This window comes from Leuciscus leuciscus (genome assembly GCF_965113295.1).
Source record: "Leuciscus leuciscus genome assembly, chromosome: 22".
NCBI lineage: Eukaryota > Metazoa > Chordata > Actinopteri > Cypriniformes > Leuciscidae > Leuciscus > Leuciscus leuciscus.
This window is the reverse complement of record NC_138746.1, coordinates 21,289,857-21,309,945: the sequence shown is the minus strand read 5'-3', so window position 1 is coordinate 21,309,945 and position 20,089 is coordinate 21,289,857. Positions and strand designations below refer to the sequence as shown.

The window sequence follows — 20,089 nt, the reverse complement described above, 5'->3', positions numbered from 1 at the left end:
TGTTACTTGAGCATCAAATCAGCATATTAGAATGATTTCTGAAGGATTGTGTGACACTGAAGACTGGAGTAATGATGCTGAAAATTCACAGGAATAAATTGCGTTATGAAATAATTTAAAATAGAAAACGGTTATTTTAAATTGTGATAATATTTACCAATATTACTGTTTTACTGTAATTTTGATCAAATAAATGCAGTGTTGGTGTGCATGAAAGACGCAAAAATTTTTTTTATATATTTTAAATATTATTAATTACAGACCCCAAACTTTTGAACAGTTATGTGTGTGTGTATATGTGTGTGTGTGTGTGTGTGTGTGTGTGTGTGTGTGTGTGTGTGTGTGTGTGTGTGTGTGTATAATATATATATATATATATTGCCAAACGTATTGGGACACCCCTCCAAATCATTGAATTCAGGTGTTTCAATCACTTCCATGGCCACAGATGTATAAAATCAAGCACATAGGCATGCAGAATGCTTCTGCAAACATTTGTAAAAGAATGGGTCGCTCTCAGGAGCTCAGTAAATTCAAGAGTGGTACCGTGATAGGTTGTCACCTGTGCAATAAGTCCATTCGTGAAATTTCCTCACTACTAAATATTCCATGGTCAACTGTTAGTGGTATTATAACAAAGTGGAAGCAATTGGACAACAGCAACTCAGCCACGAAGTGGTAGGCCACGCAAAATCACAGAGCGGATCAGCGCATGCTGAGGTGCAGTGCGTAGAAGTCGGCAACTTTCTGCAGAGTCAATAGCTACAGACCTCCAAACTTCGTGTGGTCTTCAGATTAGCTCAGTAACTGCGTAGAGAGCTTCATGGAATGGGTTTCCATGGCCGAGCCACTGCATCCAAGCCTTACATGCCCAAGTGCAATGCAAAGAGTCGGATGCAGTGGTGTAAAGCTCACCGCCACTGGAGTCTAGAGCAGTGAAGACATGTTCTCTGGAGTGACGAATCACACATCTCTGTCTGGCAATCCGATGGGCGAGTCTGGGTTTGGCGGTTGCCAGGAGAACGGTGCTTGCCTGACTGCATTGTGACAAGTGTAAAGTTTGGTGGAGGAGGGATTATGGTGTGGGGTTGTTTTTCTGGGGTTGGGCTTGGCCCCTTTGTTCCAGTGAAAGTAACTCTTAATGCTTCAGCATACCAATACATTTTGGATAATTTCATACTCTCAACTTTGTGGGAACAGTTTGGGGATGGCCCCTTCCTGTTCCAACATGACTGCACACCAGTGCACAAAGCAAGGTCCATAAAGACATGGATGAGCGAGTTAGGTGTGGAGGAACTTGAGTCCTGACCTCAACCCGATAGAACACCTTAGGGATGAATTAGGGCGGAGACTGCGAGCCAGGCCTTCAACATCAATGCCTGACCTCACAAATGCGCTTCTAGAAGAATGGTCAAAAATTCCCATAAACACACTCCCAACCCTTGTGGAAAGCCTTCCCAGAAGAGTTGAAGCTGTTAGAGCTGCAAAGGGTCTGCCAACTCCATAAACCCTACGGAATACGGATTAAGAATGGGATGTCATTTAAAGTTCATGTGCATGTAAAGGCAGACGTCCCAAAACTTGTGGGTGTATGTGTGTGTATATATATATATATATATGTATATGTGTGTGTGTGTATATATACAGTATATGTATATGTTTGTGGAATTGATGAAAATATGGCTACAAACTAAACGCAGTCATGTGTTTTATGTTTCCTCTCTGCAGTGTTGATAGATGGAGTTGAATGGAACGATGTGAAGTTTTTCCAGCTGGCGGCTCAGTGGTCATCCCACGTCAAACACTTCCCACTTGCCGTCTTCGGACCCTCCAAAGGGCCTTACTGAACTACAGCCTCACATCTTCACTCCTCTCCGCTACGGCTGCCTTTACACTCAGTGCTGCCTGATGTTTTTATTTCAAATATCTGCTTTTTTCACGGTTTGTCTGTTTTTGTTTTGTTTTTGTTTTTGACATTTGATTGTTCTTTTATGAAAGACTTGATGTAGTCTTGGAAACAGGGCCTATTTTTTGATTACTTATGTTGAGCTTTTAAAACCCTCCAGTGGTAATAGTTAAATGACTAATGTACTGAATCTTTAAAACTGATTTAACTCCGTAACTAGTGAGTTTTGTGTCACTCTGTAAAGCTGTATCCACACATTTCAGCATCATTTCAGCAGCCAACACACTTGTGGGAGAGCAAACCAGCAAACAGGAGAAAGGAACGGTGCTTTTGATTTATTAAAAGGACATACTCTGGACTGGACTCTGCTTTGGATGGATTTTCCATGTGGCTTAGTCCCGAAGACGGCTGAAGCGTTTCATCCCTCTCTCTCACTCTATAACCTCAGCGAGGTCAGAAAGTCTCCCGAAGGTTAATTGTGTCTCTCTATGTGTGTGTGTGTGTGTGTGTGTTTTGCAGACTTAACCTCGTTATATGTGGTTAACTTTTTTTTCTTTTTCTGTAGGTTTGTGTGTGTGAATGTATTCACTGAAGGTACTGAACGCTAAAGCACTTTTAAAACATTACTAGATTTGTGTTTTTGTTATGAGGCTTCCTGTGTTGCACAGCGCTGTTCACTCCAGCTAAAAACTGCAGCAAAGCTTTGTGGGAACTTTGGAGACAGAAACTGGACTGAGTGTCTGTGTCTACATTAGATGGACCACTATCAAACCTGTGTGCTGCACTCTTAAAAATCTTTTTTTAATGTAACCGATTTTTAAAATGAAATGTATGTTCTGTTTTGTTTGTTGGCTTGTTTGAGGATGTCGAATTTCCCCCAGATGCTGTATTGGATTTAATTGATGTGCCTAGAACATGTTCAGGTCATACTTCACCCCAAAATCAAAAGAAAAGAATAAGAAATTATATTTGGATTTGTAGAAAAAATATAGCCTATTTTTAGGGCAAATAATGACATTTTTAATTAACAAATTATTCATAGTATTTATTTTATTATTATTATAATAATTTTATTTGTATGTTTTTGCATTTGTAATGACATTTTCATGACAATTAAGTAAATGTACACATCATGAAACAATTTGTACTATCTTTTATTAAAAAAACCCATCTTATAACAGTATTTTATACTGTAATACACAAATAATAATGGGAATATTTTCAGTTAACTTCTGTTAATGTATCAGGTATGAACAATATTTTTACACATTTATTAATCTTGGTTAATTTCAAAAGTTTTTAATTTTTTTACATGTATTATGAATTAACAATGTAAAATAAGATATTTAAATTAACATTAACCTAGATTAATACATACTGTAAAAATATTATTCATGGTTAGTTTATGAGATCAAATGTGTTAATGAATTCAACTTTATCGTTATTTATAAGTGCTGGCAAAAATCTAATGAGAATCACTTTTGAGAATAATGAGCAAACTATAAAAGAATTAGAGTAATGACACTTGATTGGTCACTATTTAGAAAAACTTAATGACAAAAAAAAAAAAAGTCTTCTGATTTTGGACTGAAATATGACCGGCATGTTTCGTGAACACTAAACGATGGAGCTACATAAATGTCACAATATCTTAATCTCACTAAACGTAGCATAAGAATTTCAGTGTTCCACAGCCTGTGTGCTTAAACTTGCCTGTAGGTGAGATGAGCATGTGTAGATACTGATGTCTCAGTGTTATAAAGGTATTAGACATGCCTTTTTCATAAGGCCTTTTAGGGCATCTCTGAACTATCTCTTAGTCTCTGCTTTTAAGGATGGAGAGATCGTTTAGTCCTCATTACTCATATAGAGTAGATTTAAATCAAATTATATTGTGCCTCACTTGCTCCTTAGAAAGCCAAAATATGTCACAAAAAAACAAATCCAACCCATGAGGGAACCATCCCATACTTCAACTCAGACTCGCACTTGTCACAATTAATGCAAGCTGGTGGCAAACCTGTGCAATGATGTCAGTGTTGTTCTGTTTATGGTCAGCAGAGCTGATGATGTCAGCTTATAGTTAAAGCTGTGCTTAAGAACTGTCTGTTTGCCGTTTAAATGTATACCTGCCATTAGTATTAGTTTTTTGTTTTTTTTTATAAAAAAAAATATTAAAAAAACTTTTAGCTTTTTAATTTAAATGTTCTGCTCCAGTTATGGGGGATTACTCAGATACATTTGTATTTGTAAGAAAAACTGTTGGAAAAAATACTACCACTGTAATTCCTTAACTGGAATTTAATAAAACTACACATACTAAGATGCTTTTGTTCTGGTCTCTGCTTGTGATTTTTTTTTTAATACCTGTTGGACGAATATCAAACAGATCAAGACACCAAATATCCATCCAAATCTCAACTAGAAATGCTGGCAGCTCTTAGACTTACAGGAGAAATAGTTTCTCTGAATATCACAAGATTTAGAATGCTAAACACTTTGGGATGTCTTGTCTGAATCTGAATGTCAAAAATTCTATATAAGCTTATGAATCTGAATACTAAATAATTTAATATGGAATTTATAATTTAGAAGATTTATTACATAATAATATTTTATAATATTATATATACTATTTTTAATAACCGTTTTATCTTTTGATATGAGAGTAAATGTATTATGTTAATTTCTTTTGTTTTTTTCCATTTTAATAATTAAGTCCTAATAGTATTACAATATTGTATAAATAATTGGATATGGTTTATTTTAACATTTTTTAATTTGTTTCATATTTATGATGTTATATTAAAATAACGCTGTAAAATAAGACCGTATCTAACAAACCCAGACTAAAGAGACTTATACATAAAGTCCTCAAAAAATACAATTAAATAGTATTTTAAAAGCATGTGCATATTTTTAATTTTTTTATTAATTAATAATTTTTTTTAATGCACAGTACCCTAGCAAACTGCCTGGTACTATTAAAAAAAAAAAAAAACATACAAAAACCAAGCACTGTATTAAGAGCAATACAGATTTAAGATGCGCTCACAAACAAAAGCTGAAACAAATGATATAACATTCAATCAGAAAGTACAGCACGGGTTCTGATCCGGTCGTGTGACGTCATCGCCCTTGCACCGGAGCAGGAAGTGCCGGCGGTCGGTGGGACTCAGTCTCTAAACAACCTTCTGTTTTTGCTGCGCACTCTCATGCTTTACCTAGCAAACATGTAACAGTACATCCTCAAAAGAAACCAGAATCCACCGAACTAGACCTGAGCTCAAACCCATGACGGCCGGGACACTCTAGCGCTGGCATTGAGACTCATTTACCGGAGGAGAGATGAAGGAGTTGCGGGGCTGCGGCATGCGGAGCGCCGTCGGGTTCCTCTCCCGCAGGATGATCGGCGGACAGCCGAAGCTGAAGGATGAGTTCCAGCGGCGCAGACTGGCCGGCTGCAACAGCCTCTACAAGAAGGACATGCTCGGCCACTTCGGCTGCGTCAACGCCATCGAGTTCTCCAACAATGGAGGCCAGTGGCTGGTGTCCGGTAAGATCCTCCGGTTCTGCACGCTGATCTTTCTAATGTGGGTCAGCGAGAGAGAGACCAGAGTCTCAAACGGACTAGCCTTTAGAATAAGCATTCAGAATAAAACGTGCATGCATATCTCACACAAATGAAGCCTTTGACTTGAGTTAAGACTTGACGGGATTGATTTGACATCTTCAGTTTGTGCTAGCATGTTTTAATTTTCTGTTCATTGCAAATAAATAAACAAGAGAGGGTTTCAGTCTTCCTATCAGTATATGTTAAGGTGCACTCAGTAAAAATCTTTAACACAAAGAAATCAAACCAGTATAAATAAAAGTATATTACATAATGAGATAAAGATCAGTCTTCTAGAAAAAGCTTATTTATTCTACATGAAGTGGGTCGCCCCTCATGGGTGTAACCATGTTGACATCACATGACCAGCCTTGTCATGCAATTGACAAAAGTTACTAATAATTTACTATGTTGCTACTAATAATAAACAATAAAAAAGATCTACCGTGCCATAGTTCAAGGATAAAACGGCAAGACATTAAGTGCTAAGTATGAACAAATTAGGGTCATAGCCTGTCCAAGACACAGACATTGGCACTGCACATAAAAAACTTGCTGGAATTGAATCCAAAAATGCTTATTAACTTCTTCACAATCTTCATCCATCCAGGTTGATAGGTCTCTATTAGTTTGAATAAGAGCCAGATAAACCTTTACAAAAACGCACTTTTAATGGCCATTGTAGACGGTTCAGACTGTAGAAGGGCCTCCATAGTTCCCGTCGTACTCTTTTTCTTGCTGACTCATTAATTGGTTGCAGCTGTTGCTGTTTTTTTGGCTTCACATATTCATTCCTGGTCGAGTCTTTATTTTTGTCCTTTGTATGTTTTTGCACTTGCATATTTTCAGTCTTTACGTTGGTGAATGCGCAGAGCTCCAGAGAGTTCCCATGCTCATGGAAACCAGGAAATATAAGGCAGTTCTTAAATGGTGGATTCAAGGCTTGGAAAAGTTTTCTAGTAACAAGCTAGTAAACTCTTTACCCCCTATTTCACTTAAGCTAGTCCCAGACTAAAATGCATGTTTGCGCTGTTTTAACTGAAAGCAACTTGCACTGATATATCTTAAAATATGTCAGTGCCATTGTTTTGTCTCAAGATGCACATCAGTAATGTTTTTTTTTTTCTAAAGCATGTTTATAAAAGCTACTTAAATGCCCCTATTGAACAAAGGCTTAATCTAAGCCCTGTCTGTGAAACCAGGACATGTTAGAGATTGCTCTCTCTAATTTCATTCTATTTAAAATATCTTTTTAAACCCCTTGTCCAGTAATAACTAGAAAACGCGTGGGTCGAAATACTGAGAGGTGATAGTGAAAAAGTAAAAGTATAGTGTTCTTTCCTTACACAGGTTTTGTACAGAAATGTAGATGATGCCTGCGGTCAACTTTTCCTTGGTTTCACTGCGAAACTAAATGCAAAACCTCAAACCTTCTGGTTCATTTTGCACAACAGATGTGACACTAAAATAGCAGTAGGATGCCATCAACATGTTTAAATGACAAAAACACATTTGCGACAACAAGTGGTCTTAAAGGTATAGCGGAGGATCTTTCCGAATTTTAGATAAGACCCGCCCTCTCCACTTTTTGAAAAGTTTGATTGATTCACCAGAATGATTGACAATTAGGAGGACCAATAGTATAGGCATTCCACCCGGAAGTAAAAAAATCCTCCGCCATACCTTTAAATAAAACATGTCAATCTGTATAGTCTCACAATTGACTGCGATTCATCCGATTTTTTTTTTGAAAACGTAATATTGTGAAACATTATTACAGTTTATAATTTAGTATATTTTTAATAAGAAAAGCTTCTCAAACATTTCTGTGATTTCTGTAAAACAGCCAGATTGTGCGCATATAACCCTACAGTTGAAACCGATTGGTCGATTACTCAGGAGAATCTATTAATATGTCTTCTGTCTTAGGTGGAGATGACCGCAGGGTGTTGCTGTGGCACATGGAGAAAGCAATACACTCACGGGCCAAACCGATCAAGTTGAAGGGGGAGCATCTGTCCAACATCTTCTGCCTGGCGTTTGACAGCACCAACAAACGTGTTTTCTCAGGAGGTAAAACAAGCAGCTGCTCAGATTCATGATGCTGCAGCTGAAACAGAGGAGGTCAGATGTCTAATGTTTCTGTCTGTCTCTGCAGGAAACGATGAGCAGGTGATTCTGCACGATGTAGAACGTGGAGAGACGCTCAACGTCTTCTTGCATGATGACGCTGTGTACGGTCTGTCCGTCAGTCCTGTTAATGATAACGTCTTCGCCAGCTCTTCTGATGACGGCCGAGTTCTCATATGGGACACGCGGGAACCTCCACATGGAGGTACACACAAGTGAAAAGTTGAATTTCTTAGTTTTTGGTGTGGCTCCATTTCAGGATGTACACTACCCTTAAAAAGTAGCTCACCAAGGCTGCATCTATTTGATCAAAAATAAGTTCTCGCGAGAGCACAATTTGAATTTGCTCAGCGAGTTACTCTGGCATTGAGTAATGATGCTCATTAACTATGCCCTTGTAGCCGAGCTGCACCAATCACATCGGTGTATCTGATATAGGCGGGCCAGAGGCGAGCTAAACGGATGACGACTGCGCTAGTGACAGCACAATCACGACAGTGATTGGTCTTAGTGTTATCCAATTGCGTGCATTGAGATTTTCAAATGCATGCTTGGTGCCGCCCCTCGAGTTGGGCGATTTTCATTACTTGATGCCAGACCCTTAATCTTTCAGATTTGGGTCTGGATTTCCAGGCTAAGTAAAAACAGTAATAATTGTAAAATATTATTACATTTTAAAATAACTGCTTTCTATTTCAATTAATTAACAAATGTAATTTCCTGTGATGGCAAAGCTGAATTTTCAGCATCATTACTCCAATCCTCAGTGTCACATGATCCTTCAGAAATCATTATAATGTGCTGATTTGGTGCTCAAGAAACATTTATCTGGAAATTTTTGTGCTGCTTAATGTTTTTGTCGAAACCATAATGTATTTTTTCAGGATTCTTTGATGTGTTCTATAACCTCTGTTCCATCTAAAGCATGAACTGTTCTAGAAACCCTGGTTTACTCTTATTCTATTGTGTATTTTAGAACCGTTCTGCTTGGCCAACTACCCATCGGCGTTTCACAGCGTGATGTTTAACCCTGTAGAACCCCGTCTGCTGGCCACTGCAAACTCTAAAGAGGGGGTGGGGCTGTGGGACATCCGCAAACCCCGCAGGTGAGATGGAAATCTATCCAAAAAACACACACAACTGTTTTCTTTCAAAGGCCAAAAGAAAATTTCAAGGGGCCAAGCATTTTTCAGAGTAATTATCAGATCTCCGGGGTGGTAGTGGCGCAGTGGATAAGACACATGCCTTTGGTGTGAGAGACCCGGGTTCGAATCCACTGTGAGACACCAATGTGTCCCTGAGCAAGACACTTAACCCCTAGTTGCTCCAGAGGCGTGCGACCTCTGACATATATAGCAATTGTAAGTCGCTTTGGATAAAAAGCGTCAGCTAAATGAATAAATGTAAATGTAAATCTCCGCACGTTCACAATAATTTCATGAAACGTATACGGTTTCATTATTTTGGGATATGAGTTAAAAATGTTGACACTGATGCCTGTTTCACATTGGACGTTGTACCTAAAAGTAGACAAAGTGAACCCAATCAAACCAATGAGACAAAATATTATACTTGGTCATATAATCAAACCAATGAGACTAAATATTATACTTCGTCATTCAATATTACATATCTGTAAGCTCTAGGATTAACAGTTCATTTTAAGGCGAATTTAGGCTCCGTCTGTTCTGAGATGTTTTCAAACAATGGGATGACAATCAGGTGTCATTGTGTGCCCTGTTTTATTTAAAGAACAGGGATCTATCAAAGTCTGATCTTCACAATAAGTGCTTGTGGAAGTGTGTATCATGGCACGGACAAAGGAGACTTCTGAGGACCTCAGAAAGAGAGTTGTTTCTCATCAGCCTGGAAAAGGTTATCTCTAAAAAGTTTGGACTCAACAAATCCACAGTCAGACAGATTATGCACAAATGGAGGAAATTCAAGATAAGTGCTTCCCTCCCCAGGAGTGGTCAATCAACAAAGATCACTCCAAAAGCAAGACGTGTAATAGTCTGCGAGGTCACTAAGGACCCATGGGTAACGCCTAAGCAACTAAAGGTCTCTCTTACGTTGGCTGATGTTAATGTTGATGAGTTTTGCCGTTTTGCTTCAGGACATATTGCCATCATTGATGGAACAATTCATTTTGATACCAGCGAATTCTAAAGGAAAATGTCAGGATTTCTGTCTGTGAACCTCCAGAGAAAGTGGGTCATGTGCGCTTGGGGTCGTTGTCATGCTACAAGTCGTACCAAAGAATGGTTAAATAACCAACTTTTGGAATGGCCAAGTCAAAGTCCAGACCTTAATCCCATTCAAATATGGTGGAAGGACCAGAAGCAAGTAGTTCATGTGAGGAAACCCTCCAACATCCCAGAATTGAAGCTGTCCTGTTCTGTGGAATGGGGTAAAATTCCTCCAAGTCTGATCAGCAGTTACCAGAATCGTTTAGTTGTAGTTATTGCTGCCAAAGGTGCTTACGCCAGATACTGAAAGCAAGAGTTCACATACTTTTGCCATTCACAGATATGTAGAACTGGATCCTTTTTTCAATAAATAAATTTCAAAGTAAATAATTTTGTCTCATTTGTTTGATTGGGTTCTCTTTGTCTACTTTTAGGACATCTGATGATGTTTTGGGTCATATTTATACAGAAATATAGAAAATTCTAAAGGGTTCACAAACATTCAAGCACATCTGTACCTCTAGCTTTAATAATTTAAGCAGGCGTGCAGTGTGAATGTTATTATCTGTTATCATGGGTGCCGAAAGAAATATGTGCTTCTTACTCTCTGCTTATGCATCCAATGTGAAAAAAGATTTCCAAACTTCATATTTTTGACAGTATCCAAAGCAAAAATAGCTTATGCTAAACTTTTTCCATATTTTTTCCATATTCAATTTTATTTGCATAAGTAAATAGCCATTCAAAAGTTTAGGGCCAGTAAATTTTTTGGGAAATTCATACTATCAAGGATGCAATAACTTGATCAAAAGTAATGGTAAAGATATTTATAATTTTAGAAAATACTTCTATATCAAATAAAGGCTGTACTTTTGAACTTTCTATTCATTCGAGAATCATGAAAAAAAAATGCCACGGTTTCCAAGAAAATATTAAGCAGCACAACCGTTTTCAACATTTATAATAAATGAGAAATTACATGGTGATCAGGACCTAGCATCATCCTGAAGAGGTTTCTTTTGAGATAATAACCTACTAACTACTTACCGAATATGTAAATAAATGGACCTAAAATATTAATCTGAGTTGAAATTATTTTATTATGTGTGAAAAAAAAGAGAAAAGAAAGTAGCACAGTGTAGCAGAGTTGGCTGCCAGAGACAATATTGAAATATGCAGTTTATTGTCATTATGCAAACATGTTGGGCTGCGATTGGCTAATCAGAATAACATTTTACAGAGAACAGTGTTTATAAGCAAAGCTAAACAGGGGAAACTAGGGTTGCTGAACTATGTTTGGTAAAAGATTGAACGCATGACGCTTCGGTCCAAATATGGACTGAAATCTAGCTGACAAGGCCAGCTCTATGATCATAGCTGTCTGCTGCACTGCCTGAGACCAGCAGAGGACAGCAGAGCTTGTGTAAAGATGTTCTCCGTTTGGTCAAGTGTTGACACGATCTCTTAAAATGCCCCTTTAATGCTATTTTAAAAGCACTTTAAAATAGCATAAATATGGATGATGATCTTTTATAATAAACAATTTCCTTTGTAGTTGATGTGTGTGTCTCTGTGCTGTAGTTCTCTGTTGCGGTATGGAGGGAGTTTGTCTCTTCAGAGTGCCATGAGCGTGCGCTTTAACAGCACGGGGACGCAGCTGCTGGCTCTGCGCAGACGTCTGCCTCCCGTCCTGTACGAGCTCCACTCCCGTCTGCCCAGTTTCCAGTTTGATAACCAGGGCTACTTCAACTCCTGCACTATGAAGAGTTGCTGCTTCGCCGGAGACCGAGATCAGGTTAGATAAACACTTGGGATGTGCAAAACCATGTGGGCAAAAACTTCTTTCTTCATTTATTGCAAATCCAAAAATTTAAGAACAATTTTTTTTTTTCAAGCAACATACACTACTGTTCAAAAATGTTTGTGGGTCAGTGAGATTTAAAAAAAATTATGAATTTATTTTTATCTAGCACAGATGCATTAAATTGATCAAAAGTGACGGAGATAACATTTATGATATTACAAAAGATTTTTGTTTTTAATGTTTTCTAATAACCAAAGATTCTTGAAAAACCACAAAATATATTAAACTGTTTTCAACATAGATAATAATAAGAAATGTTACTTGAGCACCAAATCCGAATATTAGGATGATGTTTGAAGGATCATGAAGACTGAAGTAATGATGCTGAAAATGTTCCATTACAGGATTTAATTACTGTTTTTAAATCTATAAACGGTTCTTTTAAATTGCAATAATATTTCGCAATATTACAGTTTTTGATCAAATAAATTCATCCTTGGTTAGCATAAGAGACTTCTTTCAAAAATATTAAGAAATCTTACTGACGCCACACTGCAAAGTGCAAACAAATATAGTAGATATTTCTCCAATTATACATTTTTCGATAATAGGGAGGTAACCAAGATGGAAAGGTATTCATGTTCAGCTGGTCACGTGATCTCGACACGGCAGCCACCATGAGACGACCCGCTCCATGTTTAAAAAAAAAAACTGTTTATTCATCTGCTGATTTGACTGTCAACTGAGCCTGTGTCTCACGCGAGTGCACACATCATATTTTAAGAAGTGCTATTTCTTTCTTTTGTTTTATGTTTAATTCTTGAGTGCATCTGCATAATTATGCTGGTTTAATGTCGTATCCATCAGGCCGAGATCAGACCGGTTTCTTAGGGATTCACTAGCTTGGACTCTTCAAAAACGACGAGTCTGAGCATAACAGAACGAACTAAACCAATAAATATAGATAAACTCATTAGTTATAATAAAGATAATCTGTCTTTCCATCTATTTGAATAACTGTCATCTACACACACAAAGTTGAGTGAACAAATGACTAACTTGCGACTAACTTAACCAGTCCCTTTATTATGTCTGGTAATGGGTGATATAACAGTGTGTGTATGTGACTGGTCACTGATAGCCCAGAAGTTTCTGAGTTCACATGTGTGTACGTTTTTGTGTGCGTGTGTGCGCGTGTGCGCGCGTGTGCGCGTGTGCGTGTGCGTGTGCGTGTGTGTGTGTGTGTGTGTGTGTGTGTGTGTGTAGGTATGTTCAGTGCTGGAATGTTGGGTTATGGCTTGTAGAAGCTTGTTTTATCAGTGTTGAATCTAAAGATCAGCAGATGCTGCTCTGTCTGTCTGGCTGCGTTTGTGTGTGCGTCGGTCTGTGCGTCGGTCTGTTGGGTTCTGTGTTTGGATTTTTTGTATGTTTGTCCAGCTGTTTCTCCTCTCTCTCTCTTTCTGTCTGACTGTCGTACACCTCCTTCTACAGAACAGTGGATCCTCCTTCCTAAATCCTTTCTATCCTCTGAAAAGCTTAGTCTGTGTGTTACAAATTTTTTTTTTGAAGTTGGCTAAATATAAGATGTCCCCAAAGGGAGGTTTTGTTTTCTATGTACATTTTAAAACAAAAAACATTTTCTCTTTTATTAAAAATAATTTATTTATAAATGCATTAGCAATACCAAGTTTGCAGTCAGTAGGGTTTCTTTATATTTTTAAAATAAGTCTTGTTGCATTTATTTGGTTAAAAACAAAATTATTGGTAAATATTATTACAATTTAAAATAACTGTTTTCTATTTGAATATATTTCAAAATGAGTGTATATTCCTGTGATGGCGAAGCCAATCATTACTCCAGTCTTCAGTGTCACATGATCCTTCAGATATCATTCTAATATGCAGATTTGATTTTGGCTCCAAACTTTTGAATGGTATTCTATGTTATAATTTTTTATTTAGAAAAAAATCTAAACTCGTTTTGTGTGCGTGTTTGTGTGCAGCAGTTCTACTGAGCCTGAGTGTTGTGTTCGAATATATAATTCTAGAAACTTCTTTTGTGGCGGCAGATCATGTCATATTTATCTAGAACTCTCAGACATAAATATCTCTGTGTGTTTTCAGTACATCTTGTCTGGCTCAGATGATTTTAACCTTTACATGTGGAGAATCCCCAGTGACCCTGAAGCAGGTAAACACACACACTCATGCACAAGGTAACCGTGTCTAATGGTGTTGTTGTTTATGAATACATTCTCTCTCTGTCTCGACAGGAGGTCCGGGTCGAGTGGTGAACGGGGCCTTTATGATTCTGAAAGGTCATCGGTCCATCGTGAATCAGGTCCGATTCAACCCTCACACGTACATGATCTGCTCCTCCGGTGTGGAGAAGGTCATTAAGGTTAGTTTTTACTTTCACACATACATTAAACAGTATTTAGCATCAGAACAAACTGATGTATTTCAGCAGATTTATTTAAAGGGATAATGCATCAAATTCTAGGAGTAAATTCTGTCATCATTTACTCACCCTTATGTTGTTCTAAACTTTTATGACTTTCTTTCTTCAAAGGAATACAAAAATGAATGTTAATGCTGCTCTTTTCCATACTATCAAAGTGAATGGTGATGGGTGGGTGGATTTAAACGACTTTAAAAGTAATAAATATGGTTTGTGTATAATGTTCCAAGTTATCTGAAGTCATATAATAGCTTTGTGAGAAACAAACCACAATTTAAGTTGGTGTTCATTGAAAATCTCATTGGAAAACACCACTGGTTCATGCGTACACTACCGTTCAAGTTTGGTGGTCAGTAAGATTTTAAAGAGAATAATATTTTTATACAGTAAGGATGCATGAAATTGATTAAAAGTGACAGTAAAGACTTTTACATAGATACAAAATAATTCTATTTCAAATAAATGCTGTACTTGTGAATTTTCCATTCATCAAATAATCCTGAAAAAAAATCATGCTTTATTAGGCAAAACAATTGATTTTCAACATTGATAATAATAAGAATTTCTTGAGCAGCGAATCAGCATGTTAGAATGATTTCTAGGGATCATGTGACACTGAAGACTGGAGTAATAATGCTGAAAGTTCAGCTTTGCCATTATAGGAATAAAGTTCAAATATATTCAAAAAGAAAACCGTTCATTTAAATTTATTATAGTATTATAGTAATCCAACAAGATTACTGTTTTTACATTTTTTTTATCAAATAAATGCAGCCTTGGTGAGCAAAAGAGACGTCTTTCAAAAGACATTTTTAAAATCTTACTGACCCCAAACTTTTGAACGGAAGTTCATGTTGTGGCTAAAGTTTTAATATGCAGAATATTCAAATTAGCTTTGAAAGCTCCCTTATCACAAACATCATATATCTTCATAAATTACAGTCCACAAGACATTTCGACAATTTTTTTAATTGTTTTATGGTGTATTGTTATCGTATTTGGAGCTCAATAGCATCCGTCCCATTCATTTTTACTGTATGGAAGAGAGAAGCATAAACATTCTACCTTTCATCTCTTTTGAAGAGAAAGTCACACAGGTTTGAAACAACATGAGGGTGAATAAATGGATGAAATGTGATTTCTGGGTAAACTATTACTGCCTGACACGAGCAGACCTGCCGCACACACACACACACACACACAGAGGAAAAGATTCTGCGTGTTGGAAAGATTATCATGTCTGAACTTGTGTCTCTGCTACGTTAAGTCTTAAATGAATTTCTGCTGTCGCTGGTTCAGCCACACCTAAAACCCTGAAAGCACAAAATCTGGGCACGATTTTACCCGTCTCACTCTCTTTACCTGTCTCACTCTCTTTACCTGTCTCACTGTCTTTACCTGTCTCACTGTCTTTACCTGTCTCACTGTCTTTTCTCTGGATTTGCATTCTGCATTTTTTGGTGTGTGTTTTTTCCCCAACTGTCATGTTCTGTGTGAATGTGTTTCTTTAGTGTTGTCATGTGCTGTTGTGTGTGTAAGAGTGAGACTGTAGTTTATCTTTTTCTGGTGGTTCTTGTGAAATTTTTGGCAGGCAGTAGATGTTGAGTAACACTTGCACACTGTGGGCCTGTTCTCACACACTAAACTTGATTTTGTCAGAGACCATCATGGCTGTTTTTATATAACACGCAAACAGACAGACATCTGCTGTGTTTGTACAGCCATAGATGTGGCTACAGTGATTTATACATGTTCAATTTTGTTATAAATCTTGAACATATCTGGGAATGTTAGGCCTGTTTTAGGCTCATGTATGAGCAGTGAGTAAGCAGTTGTGCATTCACACTGACAGCACATCATCTGAAGGATCATGTGACACTGAAGACTGGAATAATGGCTGCTAAAAATGCAGGAATCACAGGAATATATTACATTTTAAAACATTAAAAAAGAAAACGGTTATTTTAAATTTTAATAAACATTTTTTTTACTGATTCTTACAAATAAATGTATTTATAAATAAATTAAATAATATATTGTGCTGAAGAATAGTTTTTTATTTGTATCTTTCTATATGCTTTTATTTTGCTCAATGGCAGTATTCTCTTTAAAACTGCTTTGAAACATAATAATTTATTTATTTATTTATTTTTTATAAAAAATAAGTTTGTGTTGAATAGGTATGTCTATACATCTAAAATGAATTAATATTGGGGAAAAGACACACTGCCAACTTAATACAAAGTAAATAAAAAACATTTTCTTTAGTAAATTGACTTTAATACAATAATATCAAATGTAATATTTTTCTTTGACAGTACCTTTAAACTTTAGGAAGAAGATCCCTTGTAAACTTGTTAATATGGGCGAAATGAAAACATGTGAAATGATTCTAATTCGCTCCTCTTTTATTCCCTCTACCTCTCTCTGTCTGTAGGTATGGAGTCCGTATCAACAACCAGATAGTCTTGGAGATCTGGAAGGCCTGGTGGAGGACAAATCTCGCTCTCTCTACACTCATGAGGAATACATAAGCCTGGTCCTCAACAGCGGAAGTGGCCTGTCACATGATTACGTCAGCCAGTCAGTGCAGGAGGACCCGCGAATGATGGCTTTCTTCGACTCGCTGGTTCGCCGTGAGATTGAGGGTTGGAGCTCAGACTCGGACAGCGATTTGAGCGAGGGTGCCATTCTGCAGCTGCATGCGAGAACTCGGCGGTCCACGCGCTCCACACGATCCATGCCACAATCTCCTGCTAATGTATCCGCCACTCACGTCAGCGACTCTGAACACTCCTCTTCATCTTCATTGGCTGGACCAGAAGCGTCCGGGAGCGAGCGGACCGATCAGGACAGAAACGGGTCGGAGAGGAGCCGGGCGAGGCCACGTGCATCTGCGTTTCTGCTTGACCTTGTGAATGAGGACTCCGATTCCAGCGGGTTCTGGTTGGATCCGATGCCCCGTCCCAGATCTCCTAGTCCACATGAGAACTCGAGCCTTTCTAGCCACGCCTCCTCAGCAGGCGTGGCCTCCAGTTCTAGCTCCTCCCCCAGCTCGTCTTCTAGCTCCTCCTCCAGCTCAGATGGAGTTGACGAGGAGCTGCGCAGGAGCAGGATGCGACAGCGCAACGCAGCCAGGTGGAGGCGCAACATTGGCCTTTCTGGAAGAGAATCTGCTCACAATCTTCACAGTGCAACAGATTTCTCCAACTATCCCAGCATTTCCGTCCATGATCAGTCATCACCCTCTTCGTCCTCAGGCGACGAAGGTCGACCTTTCAGGAATCGTGGAAAAGCAAAGCAGAGCGGACATGTCTCAAGTCCCACGCACTTATCTGACAGACAGTCACAATCGCAGTCCAGGAGCAGGCGCCGCATCACTTCCTCTTTCTCGGCTGGTGACGCCCCTGTGGAGAGGGCGAAATCTCGAGTGGGCTTTCTCGCAGAGTCTGGGGAGGAACTAGAGCGAGGGAGAACTAGCGGGGAAGAGTTCAGTGCTGTGGAGGAAATAAACGCGACACTCAGCAGTCGCACCACAGCGGCTGGGGTTAACGGACGTCCACACGCAGATGAGAACCTTGCAGACTCTATTCACCCAGAATGCTCTGGGGCAGACACAGAACTCAGTAAGAACTCTGGTGACTCCAGGACCCAGGGGGAGCCCTCTGGAAGGGAGTCCACCAGTGTTGCTGGGAAACGGACTTGTTCGGACTCAGGAGACGAGGAGGATTCTCCATCGGAGAAGAGGGCGAAAATGTGGTGATGTCACAGCTCAACTAACTGGCTCAGAGTCAAACTTATTTTGAGTTGTTCATCTTTGGACTCTTTCAAGTTCTTTTGGTTTAATTTCGGAACCAACTCGTTTTATCTGATGTCACACCACAGGGATGACACTAAAAAAAGATATTAGTGATATTAATATGTTATTGGAAGAAAAAAATAACTGCATTGCTTTTGGTTTCATAATGTTTTAGTTTCACTGAACCTGTAACCTTTATGTTAGGGGTCCTGGTTTGGTTTTGGGCTGTCAGAAGAAAAGGGATTTGAGAGCATTTCTATAAGAATGCCTGTTGTGAGTCTGTATCAGTGGGGGAGTGGGGAGGGGGGGGGCAGTGTTTCCATGGTAACCTCATTGAGCAGCAACTGTTTGAGTTGTGCATTAAAGTTCTGTTCCAGTGTTTCCATAGAAACCGTCTTGTGATATCTCATCATCATCATCGTACACCATTCTAATCATCATCAAACAGGAAGTAGCCTGCTATAATTTCTGGGTGAGTGTTCTAGAATATTCCAATGTGAGAATGGTCACCATGGTGATGTGTCGGTATCTGCTCTCCATCTGTCTAATGGAGCGAATTGCAGGGCCAAGTGAAAGATTTATGAGAACATTAATGATAATGTAATTGGTCAGCAGAGGACTTGTTGTCTTAAACTCTTCCTCTACAGTCACCGGATTGATAGTACCTTGAAAATTCGACTAAATCGGGTATTTAAACATCTAAAGTGAGATTCAGAATCGTAGGGAGTGTTTAAGCACAACCATTTCAGTACTACTCACATAAAACATAAAAATAACATAAAACATAAAAATGCAGATTGGGTCCAATTTGATACTGAAAAGTAAGATGAATTATTATTAACCCTAACTAACTGAGGATTGGTCATAGTTTTTAAGAGACAATTTTAACATAATGGCCATGCTGATGCAACCCCTGGATTGACTAAAATTCACCAGTTATTTTATCAGTTTAATTCACCTCAGAAGTGGTTATTCTGTACTGTATACATTATGCAAACTATGTGACGGTTACAATAACAGTATCATGACAGGTTACTTAACCTGAAAGAAAATATATGCAAAAATTCTAGCATATTTATTTTCATATCTTTTAAAGAGCAGCCCTCGGTACATAATACCTTTCAAGTGTTTGGGGTCAGTAAGATTTTACATGGTTACCAAAAATGATATTGCAAATAAATGCAGTTCTTTTGATCTTTCAATTCATCAAAGAATCCTGGAAAAATGTATCATGGTTTCATCATACAAATATATTGAGCAGGGTGACTGTTTTCAACATTGAAAATAATAGGAAATGTTTCTTGAGCAGCAAATCAGTATACTAGAATATTTTCTGAAGGATCATGTGACACTGAAGATTGGAGTAATGATGCTGAAAATTCAGCTTTGCCATCAAAGGAATAAATTACATTTTGAAATATAATAAATTAGAAAAGTAAAAAAAAAATACTGGTTTTACTGCATCATATAAATGCAGCCTTTGGTGAACATATAAGATACATATTTCAAAAACATTAAAAAACAACAACCCCAAACTTTTAAAAGATATACATGTAATGTATATGTATACGATCCCATTATTCTCAACCCCTAATCTGTGACTCAAGTGTAGTCTATTTTATGACTTTGCGGACCATTAATAATGAACTAAATGTGTCAAATGAAGTGAAATCTTACAGATATTCCCTGATAGTTTTACAAAGAGAACAGAACACTTTGTTGGAGCCATGTGAATCAAAATGCAGTTATTGAGTTTGACATAAAACAATTGCAGAACAGTTCCTGCGGCTGATGATGAACAGATTAAACTCGTGGCATCTAGAGAATTCACAGAATCGCTGTAGTATTTGTTTAATGCAAGCCCTTGGATGAGAAACAGGTTGTCCTTTAGGAAATGAACTACAGCTTTTCCACTGGCCGGCCACACACACACACACACACAGTCAGGCGGACATGGTCTTGCTCCGATGAGCAGTTCGAGGCAGCCATAAATGGACTTGTCTCCGTTGTTGAACACGATAAGGAAACTCCACCCAGCGGTAAGAGCTACTTGACAGTTATTTGGTTGATGTCATTCAGGAGTACGGTTACTGGGACACACCCTCAGTCTCCTGGAGAAGTGTGAATTGTTCTCACATCATGACCCCTGTTTTGCAGTGAATCATCTCAAGAATTGTGTTCTAGTCC

At 38.2% G+C, this 20,089-nt stretch overlaps 2 protein-coding genes across 11 annotated transcripts in view; both read left to right on the top strand.

Moving 5' to 3' along the window:
- pacs2 (phosphofurin acidic cluster sorting protein 2) overlaps positions 1-4,231 on the top strand; it is a 38,056-nt gene extending 33,825 nt beyond the window's left edge. For 9 of the 10 annotated variants that reach the window (XM_082154430.1, XM_082154429.1, XM_082154427.1 and 6 more), the window contains one exon: positions 1,729-4,231. In XM_082154430.1, the coding sequence (XP_082010556.1) occupies positions 1,729-1,847 (119 nt within the window). In that variant the 3' untranslated portion in view covers positions 1,848-4,231. The remainder of the gene's footprint in view (positions 1-1,728) is intronic. The other variant, XR_014201712.1, reaches the window with a different exon arrangement.
- Positions 4,232-5,031: 800 nt separating this feature from the next.
- dcaf5 (ddb1 and cul4 associated factor 5) lies at positions 5,032-19,129 on the top strand. Its single transcript, XM_082154461.1, has 8 exons — positions 5,032-5,462; positions 7,449-7,592; positions 7,678-7,854; positions 8,626-8,755; positions 11,420-11,633; positions 13,767-13,833; positions 13,916-14,043; positions 16,541-19,129. The coding sequence occupies exons 1-8, from the start codon at positions 5,255-5,257 to the stop codon at positions 17,864-17,866; spliced, it is 2,394 nt and encodes a 797-aa protein (XP_082010587.1). The 5' UTR covers positions 5,032-5,254; the 3' UTR covers positions 17,867-19,129.
- The last annotated feature ends 960 nt before the right edge of the window (positions 19,130-20,089 follow it).

What these genes read in the sequence shown, in the direction of transcription:
- dcaf5 (XM_082154461.1), top strand. Translation starts at nt 5,255, where the DNA reads ATGAAGGAGTTGCGGGGCTGCGGCATGCGGAGCGCCGTCGGGTTCCTC. An exon ending in GCGGGAACCTCCACATGGAG is followed by an intron (nt 7,855 to 8,625) that starts GTACACACAAGT and finishes TGTGTATTTTAG; the next exon opens with AACCGTTCTGCTTGGCCAAC. An exon ending in GTGTGGAGAAGGTCATTAAG is followed by an intron (nt 14,044 to 16,540) that starts GTTAGTTTTTAC and finishes CTCTGTCTGTAG; the next exon opens with GTATGGAGTCCGTATCAACA.